The sequence below is a fragment of the Corvus kubaryi genome, unplaced genomic scaffold (assembly GCF_017639235.1).
Source record: "Corvus kubaryi isolate FWS band 111438036 unplaced genomic scaffold, C.kubaryi_AGA036_p1.0 37385, whole genome shotgun sequence".
Lineage (NCBI taxonomy): Eukaryota > Metazoa > Chordata > Aves > Passeriformes > Corvidae > Corvus > Corvus kubaryi.
In genome coordinates, this window is record NW_024581127.1 from 32,045,310 (window position 1) to 32,070,843 (window position 25,534).

The following is a 25,534-nucleotide window of genomic DNA, read 5'->3' on the forward strand; positions in this document are numbered from 1 at the left end:
GGTTTATTAGGTAAATTATAAAGTTGCAACTGGGTGAAAACCTGACAGCACATGTAATAGAGGAATTCAGACAAGATGATGTTATGAACCCATGTGTCTTTACCATCCATGAACCTTTGAAATAATTTCCCAGTTCAGACTGCATCTGTTCCTATTACCTAAAATACTTAAAAAAAAAAAAAAAAAAAAAAGAAACAAATCCATCAAAGAATCAACTCACCTTTTCCCCCTTTTCTCCTGCCTTTCCTGGGAGTCCAGGGCCTCCAGGCACACCCTGCAGGGAACAGAAATTTAAAGTTTAGAAGTTTTTTTGTAGGCAGTATTGGATCCTAAACAAAGGGGCAGACCTGTGGGTTCAGTACAGTTTATCTCAAGGATCAGTATCAGCTCTACATCTCCCAATACAGAAAACCTGTAATCCAGAGAACATCACAGAAGAGCTGTGTAACAGGTCCTTAAAGGAGGAATTTCTCTTTCAATATAAAAAAAGAGCTGAACAGAAAAAGCAGAAACTGAGCAAGTACCAGATTTGTGCATGCTACCAGTAACTATTTTTTTCATTTTTTTGAAATCCTCAGCAGCTCCTAATATGCTACCAATAATCCCCCAATCACCACCTCTGTATCAGAGAAGCCAAAAGCCTCCCAACACTGGGAAATGTTCATTTCTTCCTCTATTTCAGTTTTCAATCCTTTTAATGTCTTGGCAGGTCTCAAAAGACTCCGTGTCAAAATATAGATGATTTAGAGCTATAAATTAAATACTGTAACTTTCTAACCCACTAAAACACATTTTAGAATGGTACTCCATTTTAAGATGTGAAATCATGTCTTGGCACCATTAAGATTGGATTGACCTCAGAATGGATGTGATAATTATTTTCCTTTCTGCACCAGTAAAAATTATTTCCAACTATATTAGCTTTTATAGGTAATATATTGGTATTACTGGTATAGAAGTTAATGGAATATGAAATTGAAAAGTTCTTCATTTTCAAGATCACCTTTCAGTTTGAAATGAAATCATCATATTAATACAATTAAACCAAATGTATCTTAACAATTAGTAGAAAGGTAATTTAGGTTTTCTTAGATTGCCCAGGTAGTAAACTCTGGTTCTAAGAGTGCTGTGTTCTAAACCACTGTGCCTGAATACATCATATCCTGAGGTCTAAATGCTGGTTGTGGTGGCCGATTGACCTGTGGTACAAGAGACAGAGAGAGCTCTTGGTAAGACAGTCTGTGGTGCCAAAGACTTACTGGTTATGGTGAGGGAAAGAAGCCTCTCCCAGGATGCTGTGTTCGGTTATGGTAATGTACCCCAGTTCAGCTTCCCCGGTTGGCTCCTGGTGTTAGTCACACCCCTGTACTTTAGCTCGAGCTGTCACATGTTCAGGGTCATTTGCCTCTAGAACCCTTCACAAGTTGTAGCAATAAACTGCTTTCTGTGGAACTCTATGCAAGGACCCTTCTCAACTCCTTGCTGTTGGGGTTAATATTACTGAAGCCATCTCTGCTTCTGTGTGCTCAGGCATGTGAGCCACAGAGCCGGCAGGGAACCCAGTAATACTGGTTTTCACCTACTCCAGTCTAAGCCCAGAGAAACCCCAGGAATTAGAAAGAAAATTACCCTAGTGGAGCTGGGAGTAGAGTTAGTCCAAAGATGTTTTTACCAAATATGAAGTGTTTTATCATGCACAACTTAATAGTGGTGATGAACCCCCCAGTGAGGGGGACACTGCATTGATTTCAAGGCTCTTTAGGCTCAAATGCCTACATGCTTTCATAATAAAAGTGGCAGTTTACCACACTATTTTTGTATCAAGAAGTCATGTTTACAAAAGGAGAGGACAAATGAAAACAAGGCAAAGAAAACAAAACTAAAGAGACAGTAAACATGGAATTTTTTCTTTTGAAGAGTTGGCAGCAAAAATTGCTTTTGACAATTTGGTGAGGAATGAAGCAGCTCTGTTCTTCCCCTTGATAAAATGAGTATGTTAAGGTATTTCATGGATACACCATTCCCAGGTGCCTCCAGATCTTTCAATTCAGCCATAAGAAACAAGTGTAATGAAACACAGCCTTCTGAACTTCATAGTAATCCCCGTGGAAGGGAAAACTAAACACATTAAATAAAGAAATCAGGGCACAGATGGGAAAACAAATACACTGGTGCATACTTACCACATTTCCTGGCAAGCCTCTTGGACCTGGGGGCCCTGCTGGTCCACTCAAACCCTGTTTTAAGAAAATGAAGTGTGTATATGTGTGTGCATATATAAATCACAACTTGTATCACCATAGGAACAAGATGTGCCAAGTGAGATTGGATTTCATGTCAGACAAGGTGTTGTACAACAAGAAAGCAAAGAATAGCATGTTTGTTTGAAACATTTTTATGTAAAGGAAAATGAAACAATACAAAATGGGGGAAGGATCTCTCTAGGAGCATAAACCTACCTTCTATCAAAATAAATCCTAAATCTAGCTCAGATACAGGAAGAAAAGTCTGGGCCAGAAAGATCAAAAGAACAGAGGAAAGTATGTTGATTTATCATAAAAAAAAATCTAGGTCAACAAAATATGCTTTGTTGACAATTCTATCTTTCTCTGCTGTGGGGAACAAAACCTGAAAACATTCATTTGCACTAAACAGGTGAAATAGCCTAAACCATCTGGAGTGCATAGTTTTGAACTGCAGGTCTTTTTCCATTTGCAAGTCAAAGCTTTATAGCATGAAAAAGCCCATGTGTGCCCCCAAAATTCATGGGAGACATTAGAGGACATATATTTGGAGATTTATGTCCCCATATAGATGTGTGTTTGGGGTTACCAGGCTATATTTAGATGTTTCATAGAATCATAGATTTCAGTTGGAAGGGATTTAAACATCATCTGGTTCCAAACTGTCTGTCATAAACAGGGACACGTTCCAATAGACCAGCTTGCTCTGGGCAACCTGTGCCAGTGCTTCACCCCCTTCACAGGAAATAATTTCTTCTTCATATTAATCTAAACCTACTTTCAGTTTGAAGCCATTCCCCCTTGTCCTATCACTCCATGCCCTTTACAATATCCCTCCCCAGCTCTCTTGTAGTTCCTTTTTAGGCACTGGAAGGGGCTCTAAGATCTCCCTGGAGCCTTCTCTTCTCCAGGCTGAACAATCCCAACCCTCTCAGCCTTAGCTCATAGCAGAGGCTTAAAGGTTTCCTCATTTCTGTGTTATTTACAGTCACTGGTCTTTGAGGTGATAGAAACAATTGGAGCAGCAGCAGTCTGTGAAAGGATGTCAAAAAATGAGAAGGTGCCTGCAAATACCTGCATTTCCATATCATTAACATCCTCTGAGCCACCAAGTTATACAAAGAAATAAAATCAAGGAATGGGTTTTGGTGGAAGTGGGATGGTTTCTACCTTCTTTTTTTTTTTTTTTTTCCCCCATAATACTAAGGAGTGCTTCAACCAAGAGGGAAAGACACCTGAAAACAGGCAGTTCAGGGTTTAGGGTCAAAGCACTCCTCAGGAACAATGTCTAAGCACAAGCCCAAGAAGGAAAACCATGAATGCAAAGGCGGAAGAAGAAATTTCAGTGGTTTAGGATGCATCATTTGGATTTCCTATTTCCTCCTTCTCCTAATTGCAGTCATCCCCTGTCTCAATCATTATTTCAATCAGTTCTTCAGCGTTTTTTCCTTCTTTGCTTGCAAAGAAAGTCTGTGGCCTTTTATTCAGCCGCAAAGGGCTTATATGCTCTCACAATAATAAAATTGGACTGGAATCCTTTGTGTTCCTAAGCACACAGCCTGACAAGAGGAGCACTCCCTGCAACAAATGCCTCAGAAAGAGGTGTGGGATGAGTCTTCTGGATGAGCCACTATTAAAAAAAAAATAGCAGAATTGACAGTGAAGCCTAAAGGTAACCATGATCAAAAAACAATTCCTGCTGCTGCTGAGCAGTGAGCTCTCTGCTCCAGCTGGCTGCCGGAGCTGGGCTGACATTGCAGTGCAGTCACACTCACCCAGAAAAGGGTGTTTTGTTAGGCAGGGAGAGATCTGAGCAGGAAAGATGCACAATCTTGAGCTGGGATGAATGGATTGATGAGCTAGCTGAATGGGGCATTGATCTGTTTGGTGCAGATGGTCCTGTTTGCCCACAAGCAGCCACTCTTCCAGCTGTGGATTGGATTAGGATGTGTCCTGTGCCCAAGGAGCCTGGGACTGCAGATCCACAAGATGTTGCTGTCAGTGTCCTTTCAAGTGTGTTACTGTCAGGGAAAAATGCTGCAAGGGAAGCAGTTACTTACAGTCTCTCCAGGAGCTCCAGCCTCTCCTTGGGCTCCCTTCTCCCCCTTCGTACCCTGTGCAGAAAGGAGAGATACCAGCTGATTAGACATGGGAGGAGACCTCTTGCCAGACAAAAAATTTTCAAGATGCCTGAATGTGTACTAGGCAATGGTTTTTGTTAACCAGTCCACAGAGGAGTTAATGGCTGAGGAAACAGCTCCCGGTTCTCTATGCACCAAGAAAAGGAACTATCAAAATAAAACCCTGGGACTTAAGAAGAATTTCTAATGACTGATCAGCTCAGAAGCTGTTTCTCAGCACAGGATGCTGAAACTTGCAGGTATTCATCTGGGTGTGCCTCCTTCGTATCCTCAGGCCTACCAACTACTTCATTTCCAGCTGAACTTTGATGGTCTTCCTTCACAGAGGAAGATTTGCCTACAGTTCTGAACTTTTTTCCAAGACCTGTGGTTTGGTAGCAGCACAAGAAGCCCTCTTGAAGGACCACAAAGTTGGAAGAAGTCCCTCAGACAATACTGACCATGATTCAAAGATACTGTATTTCTGAGCTGATTTCCTTTCTGTTGTCCTGATGTGGAGCAGACGTAGATATCTCTACAGAAGTCCCTGAACTTACAACAGTGAGAAAAAAGAAATGGGTGCTGGTACGTAAGGGAAGAATTATTTACAGTGATATAGACCTTGAGGGCACTCCACTCTAGTCATCTCAAAGACTGTCTTCAAAGGCCCTCTTACCTGTAGTCCTGCAGGTCCTGGCACACCTTGTTCACCTGGGACCCCAGGTAATCCCTGCAAAACAGAGGGAGAGGTAAAGGAGCTCCTTCCACTGAAGAGAAGGAAGTGTGGTTTTTACAGAGGCTGCCACTGCACAGGGCTCTGTCTCTTTTGGGAGCCCCATCCAGAACAGGAGGGTCCAGAATACAAATGCAGTACCCAAACGCACAATTTAGCTGGGCCACATCACTTCAAAATCCCTTTATAAATCCTGCACATAAATTACTGTCAGCCAAGCTCTGCCTAGCAAATCCCATAGTCCTCTTTTCAGCTACTGAGGCCCAGAACTATAGATTAGGTGCTTAAACTCCTGTAGTCATGTAGCTTCCTCTACAGGCAGTACAAAGACAAGCACCACTGTGGCTATTTCTGATGAGTGAAGCATCCCAGCTATGGAAGGAGCATGTACAGCCCTCTCCCTCCAAAACTGACCTCTCTCATGTCCTCTCCTTGCTAAAGTTCAAAGCCAATTGAAGAAACACTTGGCTGTACTTACAGGTTCTCCACTCATTCCTTGATCTCCTTTGTCCCCTTTTGGTCCAGGTTCACCCTGATATAAAACAATAAAACAGAGAAATAAAAGCTATTTCCAGGGCTGGAACTCACACTAGTCCTGCTTAGTAAAGGGCTCTTACAACCAGTTCTCCATTTCTGACACAAAGTAGCTTCTCCAAAGGACTTTGAGGTCAATGAATCAAAACTGATATCCCACACTGAAACAGGGAGATCACTGTCTAGACTTCTTGGTCTGTTCCAATACTAACTGAAAAAATACTCAGTTTAAAGGGAGAACATTTTGCCCTCATGGAGAAGAGTAGCTAAAGAATGTACCCAAAATTTGATCAATTAATCTCTAACGTTTTAAAAAGCCACATGATGTGATCAATAGCAAAAGCACCAGTGCCACTGCACTACCTCTCTGTAGGACCCCAGCCCTAATGTCATCCTACAGTGATCCCACATAAAGACAGTTCCCTATTCCACCTACAAAAGAGAAGTGTTCAGTGCTCATCTGGAGCATTTCCAGAGGTGTGCACTACGCAGCTATTCCTGAGCTCTAGTTCTATTAACATCTCCATACATTCATGCAGCTTCCTCTCCCTCCTGCAATGTCAGTACCTTTTTTCATGCACCACCATCACTGCCTAATAGGATTAATTTATTCCTGTTCTTCCTCCTTACAGTAAATTGAATATGCATTCAGACAGAAGTTCATCAGCTTTGTCCTGTGGTCTAGAGCAATAATCAATAAATCCATATTTCTGCTTTTTATAAATTGAAAAGGAAAGCACACAATTATGGAACTAGCTGGAATAAACCAGGCACTACACGAATACTCACATTTGTATATTGTTATGAACATATGTATTCAGGCAACAGCAATCATTACTTATTCATTATTTATCATACCAAGTGTTTCAATTATGCAATCAAGGAAGAGTAAGAACATCAGTGATTTAAGCTACACACACAAGCAAGGCATAGTGATCAGCCAAAATGCAGAGCCAGATAAATCAGCTTGAATTTTATTTACGTCAGCTATTTGCCAATCATTTCTGCATCACCTGGGAATTCACAGCCCATTTTCAAATGATTCTCTAACAGACAAAATAAATGTAGCTGCATAAATATTACTTATGCTTGTGTTTATTATGCATTATGAATAAATATTATCATCGGTGATAAATAATGGGAGGAATTTTACTCTTCAAGTAGCATCCCATTAGATCGACTTTTAACCAGGCAGTCCCTGATGCCATCTAGTGTCCTTCAGAAAGACCTCAGGATCACCTAAAGTAGCTTGAGCAAAGAGTCTAAAGCTGCAAATCTGTATGTTTGTGTGTGGAAGTTGTTTTGTATAATGACATTTCAAGTTCTAAAACTCTTTTGAGAGAGCAGAACGACAAGGCACAGACATAGGTCAGTACATTTGTAGGCAGGGATGGTGCTACTGAGTGGAAATAAGGATGTATATTACCAGGGAAAACAAAACTGCAAAGGGAAGAAGTAACAACAGGTAAAGAGGGGACGTTTTTAATATTCTCCTTTGTCCCACTTTTTCCTTAATACTTGACTTGCACAGTAGTGCAAAATCTAACAGCCACAGACATGGGCAAAGGAAGCATTTCTTCACAGATTCATACAATGGTTTGGAGACGAAGGGACCTTAAAATCATCTATTTCCAACCTCTCTGCCATTGGAAAGGATGCCACCCACTCAATCAAGTTGCTCAAAGCCCCATCCAACCTGGCCTTGAACACTTCCAGACATGGGGCACCCGCAGCTTCTCTGGGCAACTTGTTCAGTGTCTCAGCACCCTCACAGTAAAGAACTACTTCCAAACACCTAATCTAAACCTGCCCTCTGACTGTTTAAAGCCTCTTTGTGGCCTCCTCTGGATTTGCTCCAAGAGGTCCAAGATGTCCTTGTTTTGGGGGCTCCAGAGCTGGATGCAGCATTCCAGGAGGGGTCTCACCAGAGCAGAGGGGTATAATCACCTCCCTCGACCTGCTGGCCATTGCTGCAGCCCAGGACACAACTGGCTTGTGTTAACCCAACCCTCCAGCCAATCTGCCTGCGAGTCCTTTCAAGTTTGCAAAATTCATGTCTCTCTGCTGAGGCTGTTAACACTGCCTGCTAGGGCTGCCCACTGGCAGCTGCTCTTAATCCACTGCCACCCACTTCTTACCTACAGCTCAGTGCACAGAAATGACACAGTGACAGCTGACAGCTGCCACCAGCCTGGCCCAGAGGAGGACTTACAGCTTCCACGGCCTGCTCTCTGCAGTATCTTCCTGTAGTCTCAATTATGCCTCAGTAGTTCCTGTGTCACTTAAAGGAAAGCAAATGCAATGGGGGTTCAGCTGTGCCCAGCCACAGTGGGAGACAGAAGGCAAAGTGAGGAGCCACCTCTTTTTTACCGCTTTTGCCTCTTTCCAGCCATTATATCTGACTACCACTGTGGTTCTCTCACCCCATCTCCAAGAATACTTCATGATCCTAACTGACTAGCCTAAATATATATGAAGTAGCTCCCTGGTACTGTACACCACACACTCAATGGGAAGCAATGGCAAAGACTGGTTTTGGGAGAATGCTGTCTCTCCACAACTGTCAGCACCCTGCTGGTCCTGCCATCTCTGTAACACTACCCATGACACTCGCTTAAGGCTGATCACCTCTTTCTGACACTTTACTTTGAACACCTGCAAATCAAAGGTAACTATTCTTACCTCCCCTTCTCCTCCCTCACAGTGCTATGTGCAGAGCTGTGCTGTGGCAGGTGTCACCACAGTCATCTTGCACATGGAGAAATCCCAGCAAATGGAACAGCTGACACACTTCAAGCCTTTTACTTCTTACTGTCTTGCAGCTCATTTACAAGAGCAATGTACTCAAAGCAAAAGAAACAATTCCTTCTGTGACTGTAGCAATACAAAGACTACATAAGATGTCATTGTTCTGCATGTTTCCTTAGTGTACATATATATATATATATATATAAACATAAATGTATGTGAGCAAAGGGGAAAAGCAAGCCAAAGAAATCTTGTCTCTTTTTCCAGTACTACCTCATATCCTTATTTCCTTCCTCAGCCTCTGAAGAACCAGGCATATATGTTTTCTTTCTAATGGCACTCCTACAGCCTACCTCTGGCATCCATAAAACCTCCTGATCCATAACAAACTTATCCGCAGATCATGTTATGTCATTTATTTCCCACTAGGTGCTGTAAGTGGGAACTAAATCTTCATTTTAAACTCAGTTTAAGAGGCTGGGATAGCACACAGCTCCGTCCCAGCCACGGCTAGCTTGAATGCTGATCTTACCAGCACAACTTTGGACTTCACAGCTGATGAGGATGCCCAGAACCAGACTCAATCTGAGATCTTTACTGAAAGCATTTAAATAACACAGAAAACACTAAGGGCTGTGTGTGTATCAGATGCAAGAGGGGGTAAGCCAGAGGCCATATTAATTAGAGATGTTACTTACAGGAATCCTGGGGTGTGGGGTGAAGAAGGCTGGCTGGAACAGAAATCATCGTGTTAAAAACAGGATAGTCTATTTTCCTTACAGTGCAATAGTTTACATTATCTCCTGTCATTACAGGTTGCACATTCCATACATCTGTAAGTAGGTTTATAAAAGAGCAACCCATTGTAACATCTGGGTGTTTGGAAAGAAGCCCACAAATATCTTACATCTCCCAGAATATTTGAAATATGAACGTAAACTCAAGACAATCCTGTGTGTCCTACCATGACACAAAAACAATCAATCTTTAAACTTCATAGCAATTTTACTGCTAGCAATCTCCTGCTTACTTTTTGACTTGGAGACACCTTCTGTATTATTAAATTTCCTGATGTCATGGTTGAGCTTGTACATGATATTTCCTGATACATGGTTGAGTTCTGCTTTGTACCATGTACATGACATCTCAACGTGGTTTTCTTAGAGAATACATAGTAACTCTGAAGGACCAAGTTTTGTAGAAAGACACAGTATATTTTCTCAAAGCTGATAAAATTTTGAAGAAAAAAATAGTCCTTGATGACATGAAATATGTCAAAAGCATTCCCTACTTTTAACAGCTGAAATAGCGTCCTGGTTCCAGCCTAGATCAGTGGGAAGGAGCATGGCCAAGAAATTATGTTATTCAACACCACCTTATGCCACTGCCAAGGGTGGAAGAAAGGGGTTCTCTCTCTTGCTTTGGAGAAGGGAAGGACATCCCTTTCCATTGTAGTGAGCGCAGCAGATGGAGCAGTGGGATAATGCTGGTCCTGATTGGAGGGAGTGTTTAGGGTGGCATGGCTGCAGTCAGGTCAAGCTCCAGACTCTCTCTTTTGTCCACTTTTGTTATTAATATTGTTGCTGTTACTGTTCATTTTCTTATCTTATTGTTGTTTGCATAAATTGTTCTTATCTCAACCTGCAATCTTTTCCTTTTGTGGCCCAAGTTCTCCCCTCTAGCCACACACAAGTGGAAGAGGAAGGAAGTGAGTGACCAGAGGGTGGTTTTGGAGTCTTGGGGGGTCAGGGGTGCCAAATTGGGGAATAAAATTCCTAAACCACAACACAGAGAAATTATTTCTTCCTACAAACACAGGAAGCTTGAGCAGTCAGGCACATCTTCTCCATGTCCAGCCATGTTGTACTGTGTTTGTGAGCTGCCTTCTCTGCCTTTACTAACACAGATTCATCCTTGGTGTTGTGACTGGGTCATTCTTGTCTGATACATGTGGAGTCTGTCTACACAAAGCACCATGAAGGACCCTGTGGCGTAGATTTAGGCCCAGTGAATGGCATGGAATAAATTTCACCACCTTCTCCATTGCTGCATGGACGTCTTTAGGCACTTATTTTCAACAACAGACCTTGATTCAAATTTTTTCCATAATCTGTGAATGTGGTAGCTTGTATCCAGCTGTGGTGAGCAGAGCTGATGAGAGGATATGTGCCATGTCTTGGAGGATCTGTGACTGGCATCAGTCCTCCAGTTGCAATGATGGTGCTTATTCCAAGCTGCTTACTCAAGTTTTCTTGGAGGGAACTCAGAAGTTTGTGTATTTACATTCAGTGGGCGCTGATTTTATCACCAGTGAACTTCATTGTAATTATACTCAGGGTCCCCAAAGTAACATTGAATCTTCTTTTTGAAAACAATAAATATATGTATTCTTGGTCTGTTGTTGCAAAGAGGCAGAGGAAGGAACAACCTCACCAAAAAACCAAAAAAAAAAAAAAACCAACCAAACAAACAAAAAAAACCCCAAAACAAAAACAACCCACCCAAATACACCTTGATATTGCTTCTCTGAAACAAAACGAAATAATCTCAGAGTAAATGGGTCCTAAAGTTTCTGCAGAGAAGTAAGAAACCTTAAACTTGAAAATATTTGTTTCTGAAGAACTTATGTGGAGAAAGTGCAATGATGCCTTGAATATTGTTACAGCACCAAACAGTCTTACTTACTGTTCCAGGTAAGCCTGGTGGTCCAGGGGAACCTGTGTCACCCTGGAGAGAAGAAAAAAATGTAAATAATTACATAAAAAGATTCCCAAATAAAACTCAACATTATAATTTAGAAGATGCAGCATTACCAGATGAGATGTAACCCAACCCCCCAGCTCAGTGACACTTCTGGACAGAATTTTTGCTGTCCTTGCTTTGTTGCATGCAGGATTCTCACTCTGTTTTCTTCATCCCCCTATGATTTTATCGTTGACCTGACTTCACAGGTCAATGAATTTCTAAAGTTGTCCCATTCAGTTTAGGATATAGAGTTTAATTGGCTCTTTACAGTTGATCAGAATTCTTGATTGAAAATAATGTTTTAGCTGAACATCTTTCATTGATAAATCCCATGTTTTTCATCAAATATTTAAGCTTCTAAATACATTTCTCTCCCAAATTTTGAGTTAAAACTATACTGTTGCTGGAGGATCTCCTGAGCACTGGATTACCTTCCTGTGGGCTGTGCTCCACAAACATCTGTCCCCTGACACTCGAAAGCCAAGAACTACAAACACCACTTGTTAACCTCCCAAGTACAGGACGTTCAGGTGCCTCACTCATGTCAGTGGACCACCCATGAAAGAATTCCCACCTCCACAGATGGTAAAAGTCACTGATAAGCTGAGGACTGATGGAAGAACCCACATCCTGAATGCTACTGCCACTGTAATGAAGGCAGTTTTCCACTATACACCCACAAGCATCTGCAAGGTCAGTGCTTCTTCACCTCCATGTTCACAAGAGTTGAATGTAAATTTTGGTGGACATTACCTTTGTCTACTTCTCTCACTCTCACTAAAATTAATGGTGTTGTGATGGCAGAAGCCCAGACTGTTCCTTAATTATTGTTCTATCCCCCACAGACAGGCACAGAAAACTTTTTAGATTTTAATTCCAGGCTCATTTATATCAGACAGTTATAAACTAAAGAAAATTCTCCTTGAATTAATGAATTTATCCTTAATTTCATCAGATTTCATTGCTCAATACATGATTGTCTCCATCCCACACATAGCTATTTCTGCTGCTTCTCTGTAAAGTTCAGCTAAAAGTCTTCCAAATTTTCTAATCTTCCTCAGATAGCCTCCTCTATGACTTGTCTCTGCCCTTTTGTCTGTTTTCCTCTCTCATCTAAGGAAGATCACGGTCTTTTCATGACTTACCTTTTCTCCTCTTTCACCTTTCATTGCTGGGAGACCATCTCTTCCTTTTTCTCCCTAAAAGCAGGGAAAGGAAGCAAGAAATATGCACATTTTGATTTGAATGCATCAGTCTCACTAAAATATTTTACACTTTCAGTTATCTAACCTGTCTTCTAAGATGTAGAGAAAGCAATTAAAAATGTAACATTTTGAAGATGGCTTCAAAAATCCACTATATTTTCAAAACCAATGAATATCAATTGAGTTCCCAGAAAGGAATGAAACAATCCTAAAATAACTTGCTTATAGAAGATCTTAACTGCCTGATGGAATTATAAAAAACAGATTTTTTTCCCAGTTGGAAAAGAGAGGCAGCAGAACAGCAGTTAAGACCCAAAGTGGATATTTATAACAATGTTTTGTTTATATAAGAGATTTCTGAATCACCCATCCCCTGATGACTACTTCTTTATTTTGCCCAGGTAACGTGGCCTTCTGAATGTGAGATGCTTAACAAAGATGATGTGATTCTCCTCAAAGTACAGACACAAAGTCTATTTATCCTGCATCCAGAATGGAATTACCTGACATTTCTATGATTTTATTTACAGAGAAAATCACAGAATCATAGAATGGTTTGGGTCAGAAGGGACCTTAAAGACCATTTAGTTCCAACCCCCTGCCATGGGCAGGGACAATTTCCTCTAGACCAGGGTTGTTCAGAGCTCCATCCAGCCTTGCCTCAAACACTTCCAATAGAATATATTCTCCATCCTATGCTCTACAAGACATATAATGGAGCAAACTGCATGGAAAAAACCTCAGGTGATTTTAGATCCTTCTTGATCACATTCAAGCATGTAGTCAATTATGAGGATTACAGACCACATTTACATGGCTAAATTTACTGTCAGGCCCCTGATCCAAACATTTCCTGGTATGAAGATGTCTCCAGAGTTCTGCAGCTACCCAGAGGAATCAGCAGACACCAGGACCTGGGTGGAAGTTAAGCCATCAGAAAATAATTCAGCCATCTGAAGCCTTTTCCATGGCTCAGTGACAGGGGAGATTTGTTTTTATGCTGTTGTTGTTATCAAGAATTTTTTCAAGTCCTTAAATCAGGCAAATAATTCTAAAAGTGAATTATTTTACCTCCTCTACTGCCTCACAAGCAGCATGGCATCAGTCACAACCATCTGCATTTAGGATAGACACCATTCATTAACACCTCCGTTGCAATTAGGAACAGTCAATAGGCAGGGAATACCTTTTTGGGTACTTGGTAACCTTGCTGGTTGCCAATCAGCTGCTCACCACAGCCATCACACCAAGGGAGAACATCACGTAGGGACACTCAAGGTAAGTCCACCTGATGCTAAACAGCCACAAAAAAAGATGAATTTGTGGCTCAAAGTCACTCACCCGGTCTCCTTTTTCTCCTCTCAGTCCTGGTAAGCCCCTAGGGCCAGGAAAACCTGCTTCGCCCTGAAAATAAGACAAAGTGTGTGAAATCTGAATTCTATAAGACAGACCCTGCCTGAGTTTTCTCATGGGATTGATTGTAGATGTATTTTGGTGAGAGAGAATGAGATCAGTTTGATTATCAAATAATTTCTTAGGTTTTTTAAACCATTACTTAAACCAGCAGTTAAGACTTCTCCATTTTTTTCCTGTTAATTGATGCCACAGAATTTAGGACATATTTTCTTCATGCTGCTCTGTAGCAGGACCAAGCAAGAAAATAAAAGCAGATAAAGAAATAAAACGTGACTTTTATTTTCATCTTTAATGATCTGGTGTAGTCTGGAAATGAAAAAAACTGCAGAGTATTAATCTGAACAGTACAGATGTCACTTGATGAACAGATCTAGAGTTTTCTGAGTGAAATATTGCACATTTGGATTTATTTCTATTTGAACATTACCTTTGAGTTTCTGCTTTATAAGACTTGTTATTGGAGTAACTATGATCTCTGTGTCATGTGGTTTCTCCTAAATTTATCAAGTACTCTCAAATTTAGCTCCCAGTTGACCCAGCTTGTCATCTGAAAATAACCATGTGGTTTCCTATTTATAATTCTTTTCTATCTGAATTCATAGTGCAGTATCACAAAGGGGGTCAGTCATGGACAGGACCCAAATTCACTAAGTCTTGTACAAATACTGAACAAAGAAAAGGTAATCCCATCTTTAAAGAGATTATCTTAAGTATAGGGAGAACAAAAGATTATCATTGTAGAGGTACAATGAGTCTGTAGACAAAATCAGGTGAAGAACAAGATGCTGTGGTAACTGAGGATGATTAAGAACATCAGGGTGATGTTGGGAGAATTTTAAAGGAAGTGGCATTTGGTGACAGATGGAGTGGTGCTTTCTCAGAGCCACTGTGGGATCCTGGCTATAAGGGAATCATAGAATGGTGTGGGTTGGAAGGGACCCTAAAGATCCTCTAGTTCCAGCCCCCTGCCTTGGGCAGGGACATCTTCTCCTAGACCAGGTTGCTCAACAACACATCCAGTCTGGCCTTGGACACTTCCAGGGATGGAAATGACAGTGATTTCAGAAATTCAGAGATCAGAGCGCCCGCCTAATATTGAAGAAGAAAAAGGAGAATTTGGAGGGAAAATAAAAACATGGTGTAAATTTGGCCTCTGAAAAAGTCCTGAAGCAAAACATCAGTGAGTTTTGTATGAGGTCAAGGACAGAAAGATAATACAAAACAGCCAATGTGGATTTGTTAAAAACTAATCATATCAAACCCATCCAGTTCCTTCCCTTGACACGAAAACTAAGCAGACAAGAAGGAAGCATTTGTGTGATGTATCTTGACCTTAGTAAATTATCTGACACAGGCCAACATGACATTCTCATCAGTAATCACTGAAACGTAGTATAGAAGGGTGTCTGGAGGGTGGTGTTCAACTGACTGAAGAAACAGCATTCACACACCTTGCTATTAGCAACTTACTGTCACAATTCAGAGGATATACGAAATGAAGCCCTCTCAGGGACAACACTATTCAACTTACAACAGGAAACAGCATTTATGAAACATGTGGAGACCATCGCATTGTGGAGAGGGGCAAGTGTTTTGGAAGGTGGTGTTAAAATTCAAAACAGCCCTCTGTGGGGAGATGATTCAGACCAAGGGACAGTGCTCTGGTCAGGGCCTGGCCTTTTATTGCACTTGGACCAAGCCTGCCTGGAAACTTCAGGCCTGGTAGTTTGTTTGCTCAGCTACAGTGAAAGGACACCAAGGAAGGGTACAGAAACCACTCCTCCCTTGGAGCCTGATGCAAACACTCCTGAGGAATCATTTGCCCATGCCACGGTGATTTCCCCTTACCTGGGATGCCAGGTAAGGATACTTTCCTGGGAATTGAGTGACACCTATCAGGTAGATTATAAGATTATAAAGACTTTTGGAGTAGCAGCAGTACAGTCCAGACTCACAATTATTAATTTAATAAGTGCCTTATCCCAATAAACCTCAATTTGTGCCTCAGACTTGGAGCCTTATTCCATCAATCATAGAATCATTAAGGTTGGAAAAGACCTCTAAGATCAACCATAAGTCTCATCAATATAATTCTTGCACCTTCAATCACAGATGCAAATGACATGCACAGCTCTTATCTTTGGCAAATGGCTTTGTTGTTGCATGTGACCACTTTATACTGCTTTGACAGATAGGTCTTGCAGTTAAGACTATTTTTCCTGCTCACCTGCTCACCAGGTTGGCCACGGCTCCCAGGTTCACCCTGGAAAAACAAAAGCAAATCTATAACATTGTAAGGACTTGAGCCTTTGGTAAGAACATTTTCTCATTAGCAAATGTGATCCCTACTGCTCCATATTGTTCTACCTATGTCCCATAAGGCTCTGAATTTGCCTTTTTGATGGCTTGGGAATGCAGACTGCATGGAGCCAATGCAAGGCCCAGGTTAGATCTCCCTGCACACTTAGGCTTGAGAGAAGAACATCAAACAAGGGTTGGTATTTTGGAACACCATGAAAGTCAGTGAGCCCCATGTGGTCATCCCCTTATGTCTCCAACTTCAGAGGAATCTTACTCTCCTGACTTCAGTATAAGACCTTCCAAAATCATACCTTGGTTGACTCAGTGGATACAGGAGACTATGAAATAAAATCCCTTACCTTAGGGCCAGCTTTTCCAGGAAAGCCTTCCTCACCCTTTTCCCCTCGTTCTCCCTGCAGGGAACACAACAAGTCAATACACAAACTGGTGTTTGTGCAGTACGTTTGCAGCCAATGGTGAGGAATATTTTAACTCAGCTCCTCAGGATCAGCTTGGGGGTGTAAATGGAGTCATATCAGAATATGCTTCCTGGACTGTTTTTCCATTCAAGTGCCATTTACAATTACATCTGCAGCACTCTACTGGAGAATTTCTGGAATAACACAATCACTGCTACATTAAAGATGCCCATAGTGAATTACCTGAAAAACAACACCTCAATTCAGTTTCTTCAAACTCTATGTGGTTAGAAAGTCAGAAAGTGTTTTAAAAAAAACATAAAATTTTGGGGCTAGGGCCTTGGTCACTGGGTCCATTATGTAAATACTTTAAAACGGATGTTCCAAGGTGGGTGGTGTCAGTATGGACAGCAGAGGCTGCAGTGGTTGAAATATGGTTACACAGCTGGGAAGTACAGTAAGTATTACACAGAAGTGTGGATAAAATCCAAAGTTTATTTAACATCAGAAATATGTTATGGGCTCCAAATTCTTCTCTTTTATTCATCAGTAAATGGGAGCTGGGGACTCTGCTATACGTGGGCTCAAGTATCAGAAGCAAGAAAACCTCTGCCAATGCAATCCAAGGCAACAGATGGTTAAGAGCGGTTTTATTTAATAAGCATCATCATCCCCAAAACCTAGTTTGGCCTTTGTAGTCAAAACATGGTACATTTCTTTGACCCTTATTTGCAGGGGGATGACAAGTCAAGTGTCTCCTATCTCTAAATTTCTTATCTCCCTTCTCTCAATGCAGAGACAACAGGGGAGACAACTCCCCTTTCTAATCTGTCATTGGGAGAAGCTTTCAAATGGGATATAAGAAGTAGAAAATAATAAAGAACCAACTTTCTGCCACACAGACCTAGAGAAGGCTCAGGGGGATGGCATCTCTTCTTTCCAGCCCTTCAGGGAGGAAAGAAAGGAACACCTTTGTAGTCTGCTACACTTCTTTGTTCTTCTTCATTGTGCCTTGGATACATGCCTTGACTTGCCAGAGTCACTGGATTTCCTGAAAGATTTTTTGCAATGCCCAGCTGTGTTTTTCCTGCTTGCCTTGCTTGCTCACCCCAATGATCTGCCCAGGTAGGCAGCTTAGTCCCAGTGTCTGTGGTGTCACTTGCCTTTAGACCTGGAAGCCCAGGAAGCCCATTGAGTCCATCTTTGCCAGGCAGCCCCTAAACAAGAGGAAATCATAAACTGTTAAGTGCCGGTTCTTTAAATTGTTATCATCAAATTCAACATAAGTGTGTTCATTTCAACCCTCTAGCCACCCACCTAATTTTAAGAAAAGAAGAACCCCCTCATGCATTTTTTTTTTTATTTTTTTTCCCTACTGTGTCTCAAAATGCACAAAAATTCTCACATTGTACGTATTTGCTCTGCCCTTTTTTCCAGTATCCCAGTTTTAGTGAATGACCACTGGATGTCAGCATTGTTACAGAGAAACTCCAGTGTAGAGTTTTTCTACACTGTGGATCTTTAAATATTTTTTTATGTATCTTACTTACATTTTAACTTATTCTATGTAAGTCCCTATTATCAGTAGCTATAAAAATTTTCTTTTACATCAATTTCTCCTTTTAAATATTGGTAATTTGTTATACAGTACATAGACTCCTAAAATTAAATTATATAGCACATAGTGACATAGTGGTTCAGCAAGATAAGAATTAAAATTACTTCCTGTAATGCATTTTAAACGGTGAGAAAAAGTTTTCTTCCCTTTTCCAAGTGTCAGTCAATCCCCAAAACCTGCAGGCTGTAGGTGGCATTTCTGTACTAAGTATTTAATAATTCAACTTTTATGACTTAAGACCCAACAGAAATCACTATGCTCTGCTAAATCTGAGATTTTAATCATGAGTTATTTGGCCTGATTCAGGAAATTCCAGGTTTGGAAAAACAATATTGTGTAAAATGCAAAAGGAATTTTGAAAGGTATCATATAAAGAAAATAATATGATCCAATTCCTTAAGAATAGTGGGACTGCAGCTGGTAAAATTCTTATTCACAAAAGGTATCAGAGATTAATTTCTGGAATAAAAGTGACAGTATTGGAGCCCATGTTAAAACCTGGTGTGCAGACAAGATGTGGGAAACAAAGCAGACTTGAGAATTAAACTATCTGAAACAATGGAGAGCTCGGAGATGAGGGAAGCAGCTCCTCAACACTTACAGCTGGTCCAGGTGGTCCGGTTTTACCGGAAACTCCAATCTCTCCTGGAAGTCCCTGAGAAATGAAACCAGAAGAAAAAATAAATCAGTATTTCTGTTCTTTGCAGGAATCTCACTGGGGATTGCTGCTTTCAACTGAAGTGCAGTTTTCCCTTCAACTGCAGTCAGGTCAGTGCCATGGGGAGCCCTGGAGACATTGACTTACTCCCAGGAAGCACCAACATGGTTCCAAGGCTCAGCAGGGAGAAGCAGTGCTCTAGGACCAGCTGTGGCTTTGCAGTGAGAAAATGTAAGAGAAAACACACATTGCCAGAGGCCCTAACTCTGTTCCCTCTGAAAGCCATGACCTAAAATTTTCCCCACCTGTTTTTTCTTCTCAATATAAAACAAAAAACCCCAGAGCTTTCTTACCGGTGGCCCAGGTGGTCCCAGGGGTCCAGCAATGCCAGGGGGCCCTGGAGGACCCTGCAAGAGAGGAAGCAAAGCCAGTTTATTAAATTCTCTGGTAGCGGCTGAAAGCCTCAGGTCCTTCCCTGTGTAATAGGAGCCCTGTAGGAAATGGACAAAAGCACTGAGCTTTATTTTCTTAACTTCTACCCAAAAAGTGCAAGATGCCAAGACAAGGGGCCATGAACACAGGCAGAAGAGGATCTTCTGCTTAAGCCACTGCTGCCATTGCTGAGGGGAGCTCCATCCTGCACTCCATTACAAGAGAAGGAGCAGTTGAAGGCCTTCAGTGGTAACCTGAAGTTTGACCAGTAGGATTCCTTGGAGCATCCAGTTGAAGTTAACTTTGATTCATGTTGTTTCAAAGTGAGTAATTTACCTCTGCAAAAAGATTGCTGAAAGCAACTAATTAATGGAACAGGCTTGTGCTTTGAGCTTGCTTTTTTTGGGAGGGTGGAGGTAAAAAAGTGAATCCAAGAGTATGGAGAAACGCTGCAGTGACTCAGGTGTTTTAAAACAAAATGTGCCACCCTTTTGTTGCTCAACATCAACCTGCTAGGTAGTAAAAGATCCTCATGAATTCATAGTTTGATGAACACATTCAGTTGGAAATATCTTAACATTCTTACTCATCTCTCTGCAACAGCTGTTTCTCTTAGGGAAAATACTCTCTTAATAGTCACCCGATTTACAGAGGGATTTATTTTTATGCATCGAGCAAATTGTTAAATTTGGCTTCCTATGAGAAATTTGTTTCCAGCCTTGACAAATCTTAGTATGTTGCTTGAGATACAAAGCATGTTTGTTACTGCCAGCTTCCCCTGTAGACAAGACAGGATTTCTCCTAAGCTCAGAATGAAACATGTGTTCATGTATTTTTTGGATCAGGACCTGAGCAAACAGCATGAGAAATGGATATATGACTGAGCTGAAATTTTACCCTGGCTGCCTCTTTCTGTCTTTCTAACATGACAATCTCATTAATTCTCAGTTTTCAGCATAAGAGGAGTTCTGGTGCAATTGTACTTAAAAAAACAAACAAACAAAAAAAACCACCAAAAAACCTCCCCACCCCACCCAAGCCCTCTGTAAAGATTTGAAACTGAGCAACTGATACAAGACAGAAAACGGCCAGACAGCATTTTCCCTGTCACCATTCAATATTAAGGTATTATGAGTCATGGATCAATATTAGCATTTATGTTTAACTGAAAATGTAGGTGATGAGAAGAAAATGGCGTAAAAAAGTGAGGAAAAAGAGGTGTTTGGGGCATGGTTTGGCAAAAAAGGCAGGTAAGTGATCTTATACAAACTTACTCACAAAATTCAGCCAGGAGCAGCTAAGAGTCTCTCACCAATAGATGGGGCAAAGAGACCAGAAAAGGATCCTGTAGCTGCACTAGCCTCATTGCAACTCAGAACAGACATGGAGTTATCCTGTCAACAACACTCTCACTTGTAGAGTGCCTCAAATGTGAGCATGGCTAAAACATCCCCAGACAGATGTGCCTTTGGATGCATTGATGCTGATGATTTAATTCCGGGGGAATCCTGTGGTTGGGTCCTGCAGTTAAAGATTTTACACCCATCAGGAGACACATGGTCAAGACCATCCTTCACTTAAAAAGGCTTCACTATTCAAGGAAAAGACTCAATAGTCCAAATAAGCCCAGCACAGGAGCAAATACTCCACACAGACAGAACTGTATGCAGACACAGCTGGATGGAGCGGCCCCAAACACCAAGGACATGGAAATTCTGCTTGGCCCTACTCCACCTCTACAAGGCATTGCTGAGAGGCCCTGCAGAAAGTATGGGCTCCAAGAAGGGGCTTCCATGAAGAGTGGGAGGAGAACTAGGAATGAAGGCAAAACTTTATTAAAACGACAAACTGATTCAGATTGGACTATGTCTATATTTACCTCTGCAGGCTTTCCTCGACAATTCCAGTGGTTCCTTCCTAATAATTTCATTTTGTTCTCTCTCTGTCATTAAGTGAACTGTCTCCCACCATGAAACACACATCCCTCATGGCCCTAGAACAGGGAACTTCTACCAGGAGGTGAAAAAGCCCAGTCAGGACCCAGCCTCAGCCCATGCAATCCCAGGTATGATGTGAGTTACCCCACACAGTGACAGAGTGGCAGGGGTCAGTCTGATCTGAAACCAGTCTTATTCCAGCATCTGACAGCAACCAGTGTAAACCGTAAAATAGGAAGCATTATGTACTCCCCATCCCAACTCTTTTTCCCAGTGTCATAGGTTAGCAAGCATAGTCCCAGAAGGGATGTCCTTGCTAAGGGGTGCTTACAGCTTCCTCTGGTACCTGATAGAACCTATCAGCTGGCCAGTTTGAATATGGACAATTCTTTAAGCCACTTAAAAGTTGTGACCACCTCTGTGATCCACACTTAAGAATAGACAGACGCCCCCCCCCAAGCTCTCTCAAGCTGAAAACCTGAGGGAAGAGAGAGAGGAGATGCTTAAAGCTGAAATTCTGTTGTGAAGCTATGATATATCAGAGTATCCTGTTGTAATTTCATGAAGATATGGGGGGTGGAGTGTTCAACTCGTGAGCAAAAGCACCTGCGCTGAGATAGGCAGATGCTGACGCAGCTGTAATTTCATGAGAAGTTTGGACAGGGAGAGATGGAGCAGATGAGGACTTTTGCTCCAAATGGGAAAGGAGAAAACCTCAGTCCCTAGAGATGCTCCCAGGGATAGTCCTAAAGATGAAGATGAGGAAGACCCTTTGCTCCCAGGGAAGGAGAAGGGCCTCTGTTTTTGTTTCTGAACGGCTCAACCTTAAAATTGTACCCCAAAAAACTTCAAGAGTGGACCCTCGAAGGCAGTTGCGGGAAAAGCTGCAAGTCGGGGGAAGGGACTCACATGCGGGCAGAGAGACTCCTCTTCCTAAATGGACTGAACAATACTTGGAAGTGGGCGGCTGTCTCGTTGTGATACTGTTTTCATAGCACGAGCAAGAAGAGACTTCTCATTCTAAATGGACTGAACAAGGTTATTATGGAAGTGGTAAACAGACTGAACATCTTAAGGGTTGTCTTTTTTTACATTGTCAGTGGGAGAAGGGAGGAAGGTGGGGGGAGGAGGAGAGTTCTGAAGGTGGTATAATTTTTTTCCCCGTTTTAAGTCCGCTAATAAACTTCTTTATATTCTTTCAAGTTTGGTGCCTGCTTTGCATTTCTCCTAATTCTTATCTCACAGAAGATAAACAGTAATGAGTATTTTAGACCAAACCACTACACTAAATTGGTGTTTCCGCCCGGGAACAAACCCAACCCGCTACACCCAGTTACTCTTGGTTTTCTCACTATCCCAGACAATTTCTAATTATTCTCATAGACTTTCCATATTCAAGGCCAACCTTATGCAACCATAAGTCCTGAAATGGAATACCACTGATCCTTTTCCTAAATTGCCACTAATAATTCCATTTCATCATTCTCCAAGAGATAATTACCCAGGATATCATGCCCAAACTGGTTTACAGGTAGACTCACCATGTGTTGCATCAACAAATGCTACACATACTAATGGAAAGCTGTTCTGATAAAATCTTCTCTGAGATGGACACAGAAAGGACAGTTTTATGGGATGGCCAGCAGTATCCCTTGGTGATGCACAGGGTGCTGGCAGCCTGCTCCAGCTGACTGCACACACCAATACATCGACTGTCCTACTGGGTTTCCTGCTTTCTGCAGCCTGGGCTACAGCAAGTGATGAGACAAAGTGAAATAAAATGGCAGAAATACATCATAAATATCCTTCATAGAGCCCTCCCTTTTGCTACTGTGCAGAGTAGTTCTGTTTCACTTGTATTTCAGTATCTTATTGTAGCCCTTCTCCTGACTTCTGAGTGTAATTCAGAGCACGTAATATTCTTTTCAAATATTAGAATTCGCCAAAATGACAGAATCTATCAAAGTTTTAAAAAACCCAACATTATAAAACTACAGCAGCAGGACTGTGTGTAATGTTCACCCCAAGGAATCTCACACCATCTGTTTTCTTTGCTTCCATTTTTAAGCGAATCCAGATTAAAGCACCTGATTTATACAACTACATTTTTCAAAGATTATTTGATGAATTACGCACATGAGAGTCTTTATCCCAAATCCAGACCACAGTGGTGTCCTGTTGAAACCCTGAACCAGAAGAAAATAATCACAGGATGTATTTTTTTTTCTGGCTGGCAAACACTCTGATGTATGCTTTGTACATGTTGAAGCAAAAACTGATACAAACTTGAAAACTTGATTTTAAAACAGATCTACACAAACACATTTGGGAAAAAAAATGCAAAACACGGATTTTTTAAATAAAATATTTGGACCAGAATATTTTCAAACTGTTGTTTTGAAACAAAAATATTTCAAATGTTCATTAAAATCTAAAATCAAAATACTTTGTAGAGGTATGTGTGTTATGTGATGGGACATCTTTAAAAACATTGTGGGGGGTGGATTTTTTCAGGATTGTGTTTCATCCAGCTCCATTCCTTAGACAATGTAATGCAGTGACAGTGTTCAGGAAAGAAATCTGACACTGTTCATACTGGAGAAACAGCTGTGTCTGCCCTCAAGAATGCACTAAAGGATGTTCTCCTGTTCCAGTGTGTACCTTGCTTGAAGATGGGCTGGGAAAGGCACAGATATTAAGATTTAGGTTGTACACTCCCTCAGGAGGCTCTGAAAAGGAACAGAAGCCTTTGTCTGTGACTCCATCAGTAGACTTCTTGACCTAAATCTCTTTTCCATGAAAGAAGGGATGACTAAGTCTTGGAGGGTGGTGAACAAATGGCATTCCACAGTGAAAACTGGAGTCTGATGGCTTTCCCAGATATCTGAAGGCAAAGCCTGCACAGATGTATTTTCTGTGTATTATTCCATGCCAATGTCTGGATTCTGTTACACTATGGCAAAGGTTTAGATAAGCCCTTAACCCAGATTAAAACAGATTCTGGTCTGGGCTGTTAATGCAGTGTGCCAGATTTATGAACAAGAAGAAGGGACATGCAGGAGCATTCTGTCTGCTGACAAAATGAGAGCAAAATGAGTAAATGAGGAGCTGACAGTCAGCCCTTTCCCTTCCACTCTCTCTTCTTGTCTCCACTCCAAAGATATTCCCCACAATTTCACCTCTCAGAAAGACCCCACAGACCCCTCCTGTTGGCTTTGTGCTGTCTCCCCTTTATTTAATCTCCTTTCCCATAAGAAATGAAGCTGTTGCAGCCAGTTTTGTGGAGCAGCCCACGTGTCTCACTATGTCCTTTGCTACTCCATTGCTCCACTTCTCCACTGCATCCGAGTGGATTCCAGGATCAGCTCCTCAAATCTGCTTCTCATTTCTCACCCCAGCCACTACTACTGTGAATTGGAATTATACAATCAGAGAATCATTATGGTTGGAAAAGACCTCTAAGATCCTCGAGTCCAACCATCAACCCAGGGCTGCCACTGCAACCACCAAACCACATCTCTAAGTGCCACTTCTTTTAAATAGCTCGAGAGACAGTGATTCTACCACTTCCCTGGGCAGCCTGATCCAACGCTTGACCACCCTTTCAGTGAAGAAATTTTCCTTATATCCAATCTAAACCAGAACATATTACTGACTTATTTTCTGTAAGGTTGCATTAGAGCACTGTGTTTCTTTCTCTCTGCTTAAATCCTGCCTTACAAATCAATATTAAGGTAAGAGGACTTATAAAAAAAGCTGTTGCTGATCACACTAAAAACCAAAAGCCTGAAGAGCCAACAGATCTGAACATTTGTCTACAATACATGTCCTACAGTCAGCATCAGTGGCAGTGCCATAATTCATATCTGGATCCAGTCTCCAGTCATTTCATCAGGTGGCATTGAAACTGGAGTACCAGCATTAAATTTAAAATAAAAGTTCTGTCAGCAAAAAATTCTCTGAACTGTCTTTGCAACTCTTTAAAAGTACTGAATAAAGTTGACTTTGTACATAGCAGTCTCTCTAGGAGAGTTTCCTGCTTTCAGTGAAAGGCAGTGTTTACTTAATTTAATCACTTGGTGTAAGCTATGGACATGATCTTTTGTCTACAGAGGAAGATTTATTTCCTTATGTGTTCGCTTGGAGTTGGTTTACTGAGTCAGCGCAGCAAATGAGAAAAAACAACTAAAAAAAACCTCCTTTAATATCTTCTGTTTCAGCACTATTAGTAATCTTCACAGGTGAAGACTGTTTTAATTTAGTTTCTTTAAAGGTATAGATCTTATTAAAGATAGTTCTGAGCAGTATCTTCCAATTCCAAACAGCACTGGCAAAGTTTGAATTCAATCTGAGCTTTGAAGCTGGGACCCACATCCTTTTCTTACATTTTGCAGTTTTAACTTGCATTATAAAAAGGACATTAAG

At 41.3% G+C, this 25,534-nt stretch overlaps 1 protein-coding gene across 6 annotated transcripts in view; it reads right to left on the reverse strand.

Moving 5' to 3' along the window:
• COL22A1 (collagen type XXII alpha 1 chain) overlaps window positions 1-25,534 on the reverse strand; it is a 221,579-nt gene that overhangs the window by 47,217 nt on the left and 148,828 nt on the right. For 4 of the 6 annotated variants that reach the window (XR_006017383.1, XR_006017382.1, XR_006017384.1 and 1 more), the window contains exons 25-37: window positions 19,094-19,147; window positions 18,684-18,737; window positions 17,628-17,681; window positions 16,405-16,458; window positions 15,972-16,007; window positions 13,670-13,732; window positions 12,269-12,322; window positions 11,064-11,105; window positions 9,077-9,109; window positions 5,575-5,628; window positions 5,040-5,093; window positions 2,184-2,237; window positions 221-274 (exon numbers count right to left, since the gene is read on the reverse strand). Coding sequence is in view for 3 of the 6 variants with exons in the window: in XM_042036305.1 (XP_041892239.1) it covers window positions 221-274; window positions 2,184-2,237; window positions 5,040-5,093; window positions 5,575-5,628; window positions 9,077-9,109; window positions 11,064-11,105; window positions 12,269-12,322; window positions 13,670-13,732; window positions 15,972-16,007; window positions 16,405-16,458; window positions 17,628-17,681; window positions 18,684-18,737; window positions 19,094-19,147 (660 nt within the window). In the remaining 3 variants the exon portion in view is untranslated. Of the gene's footprint in view, window positions 1-220; window positions 275-2,183; window positions 2,238-4,303; window positions 4,358-5,039; window positions 5,094-5,574; window positions 5,629-9,076; window positions 9,110-11,063; window positions 11,106-12,268; window positions 12,323-13,669; window positions 13,733-15,971; window positions 16,008-16,404; window positions 16,459-17,627; window positions 17,682-18,683; window positions 18,738-19,093; window positions 19,148-25,534 lie in introns of all 6 variants that reach the window. The other 2 variants (XM_042036303.1, XM_042036304.1) reach the window with 1 other exon arrangement.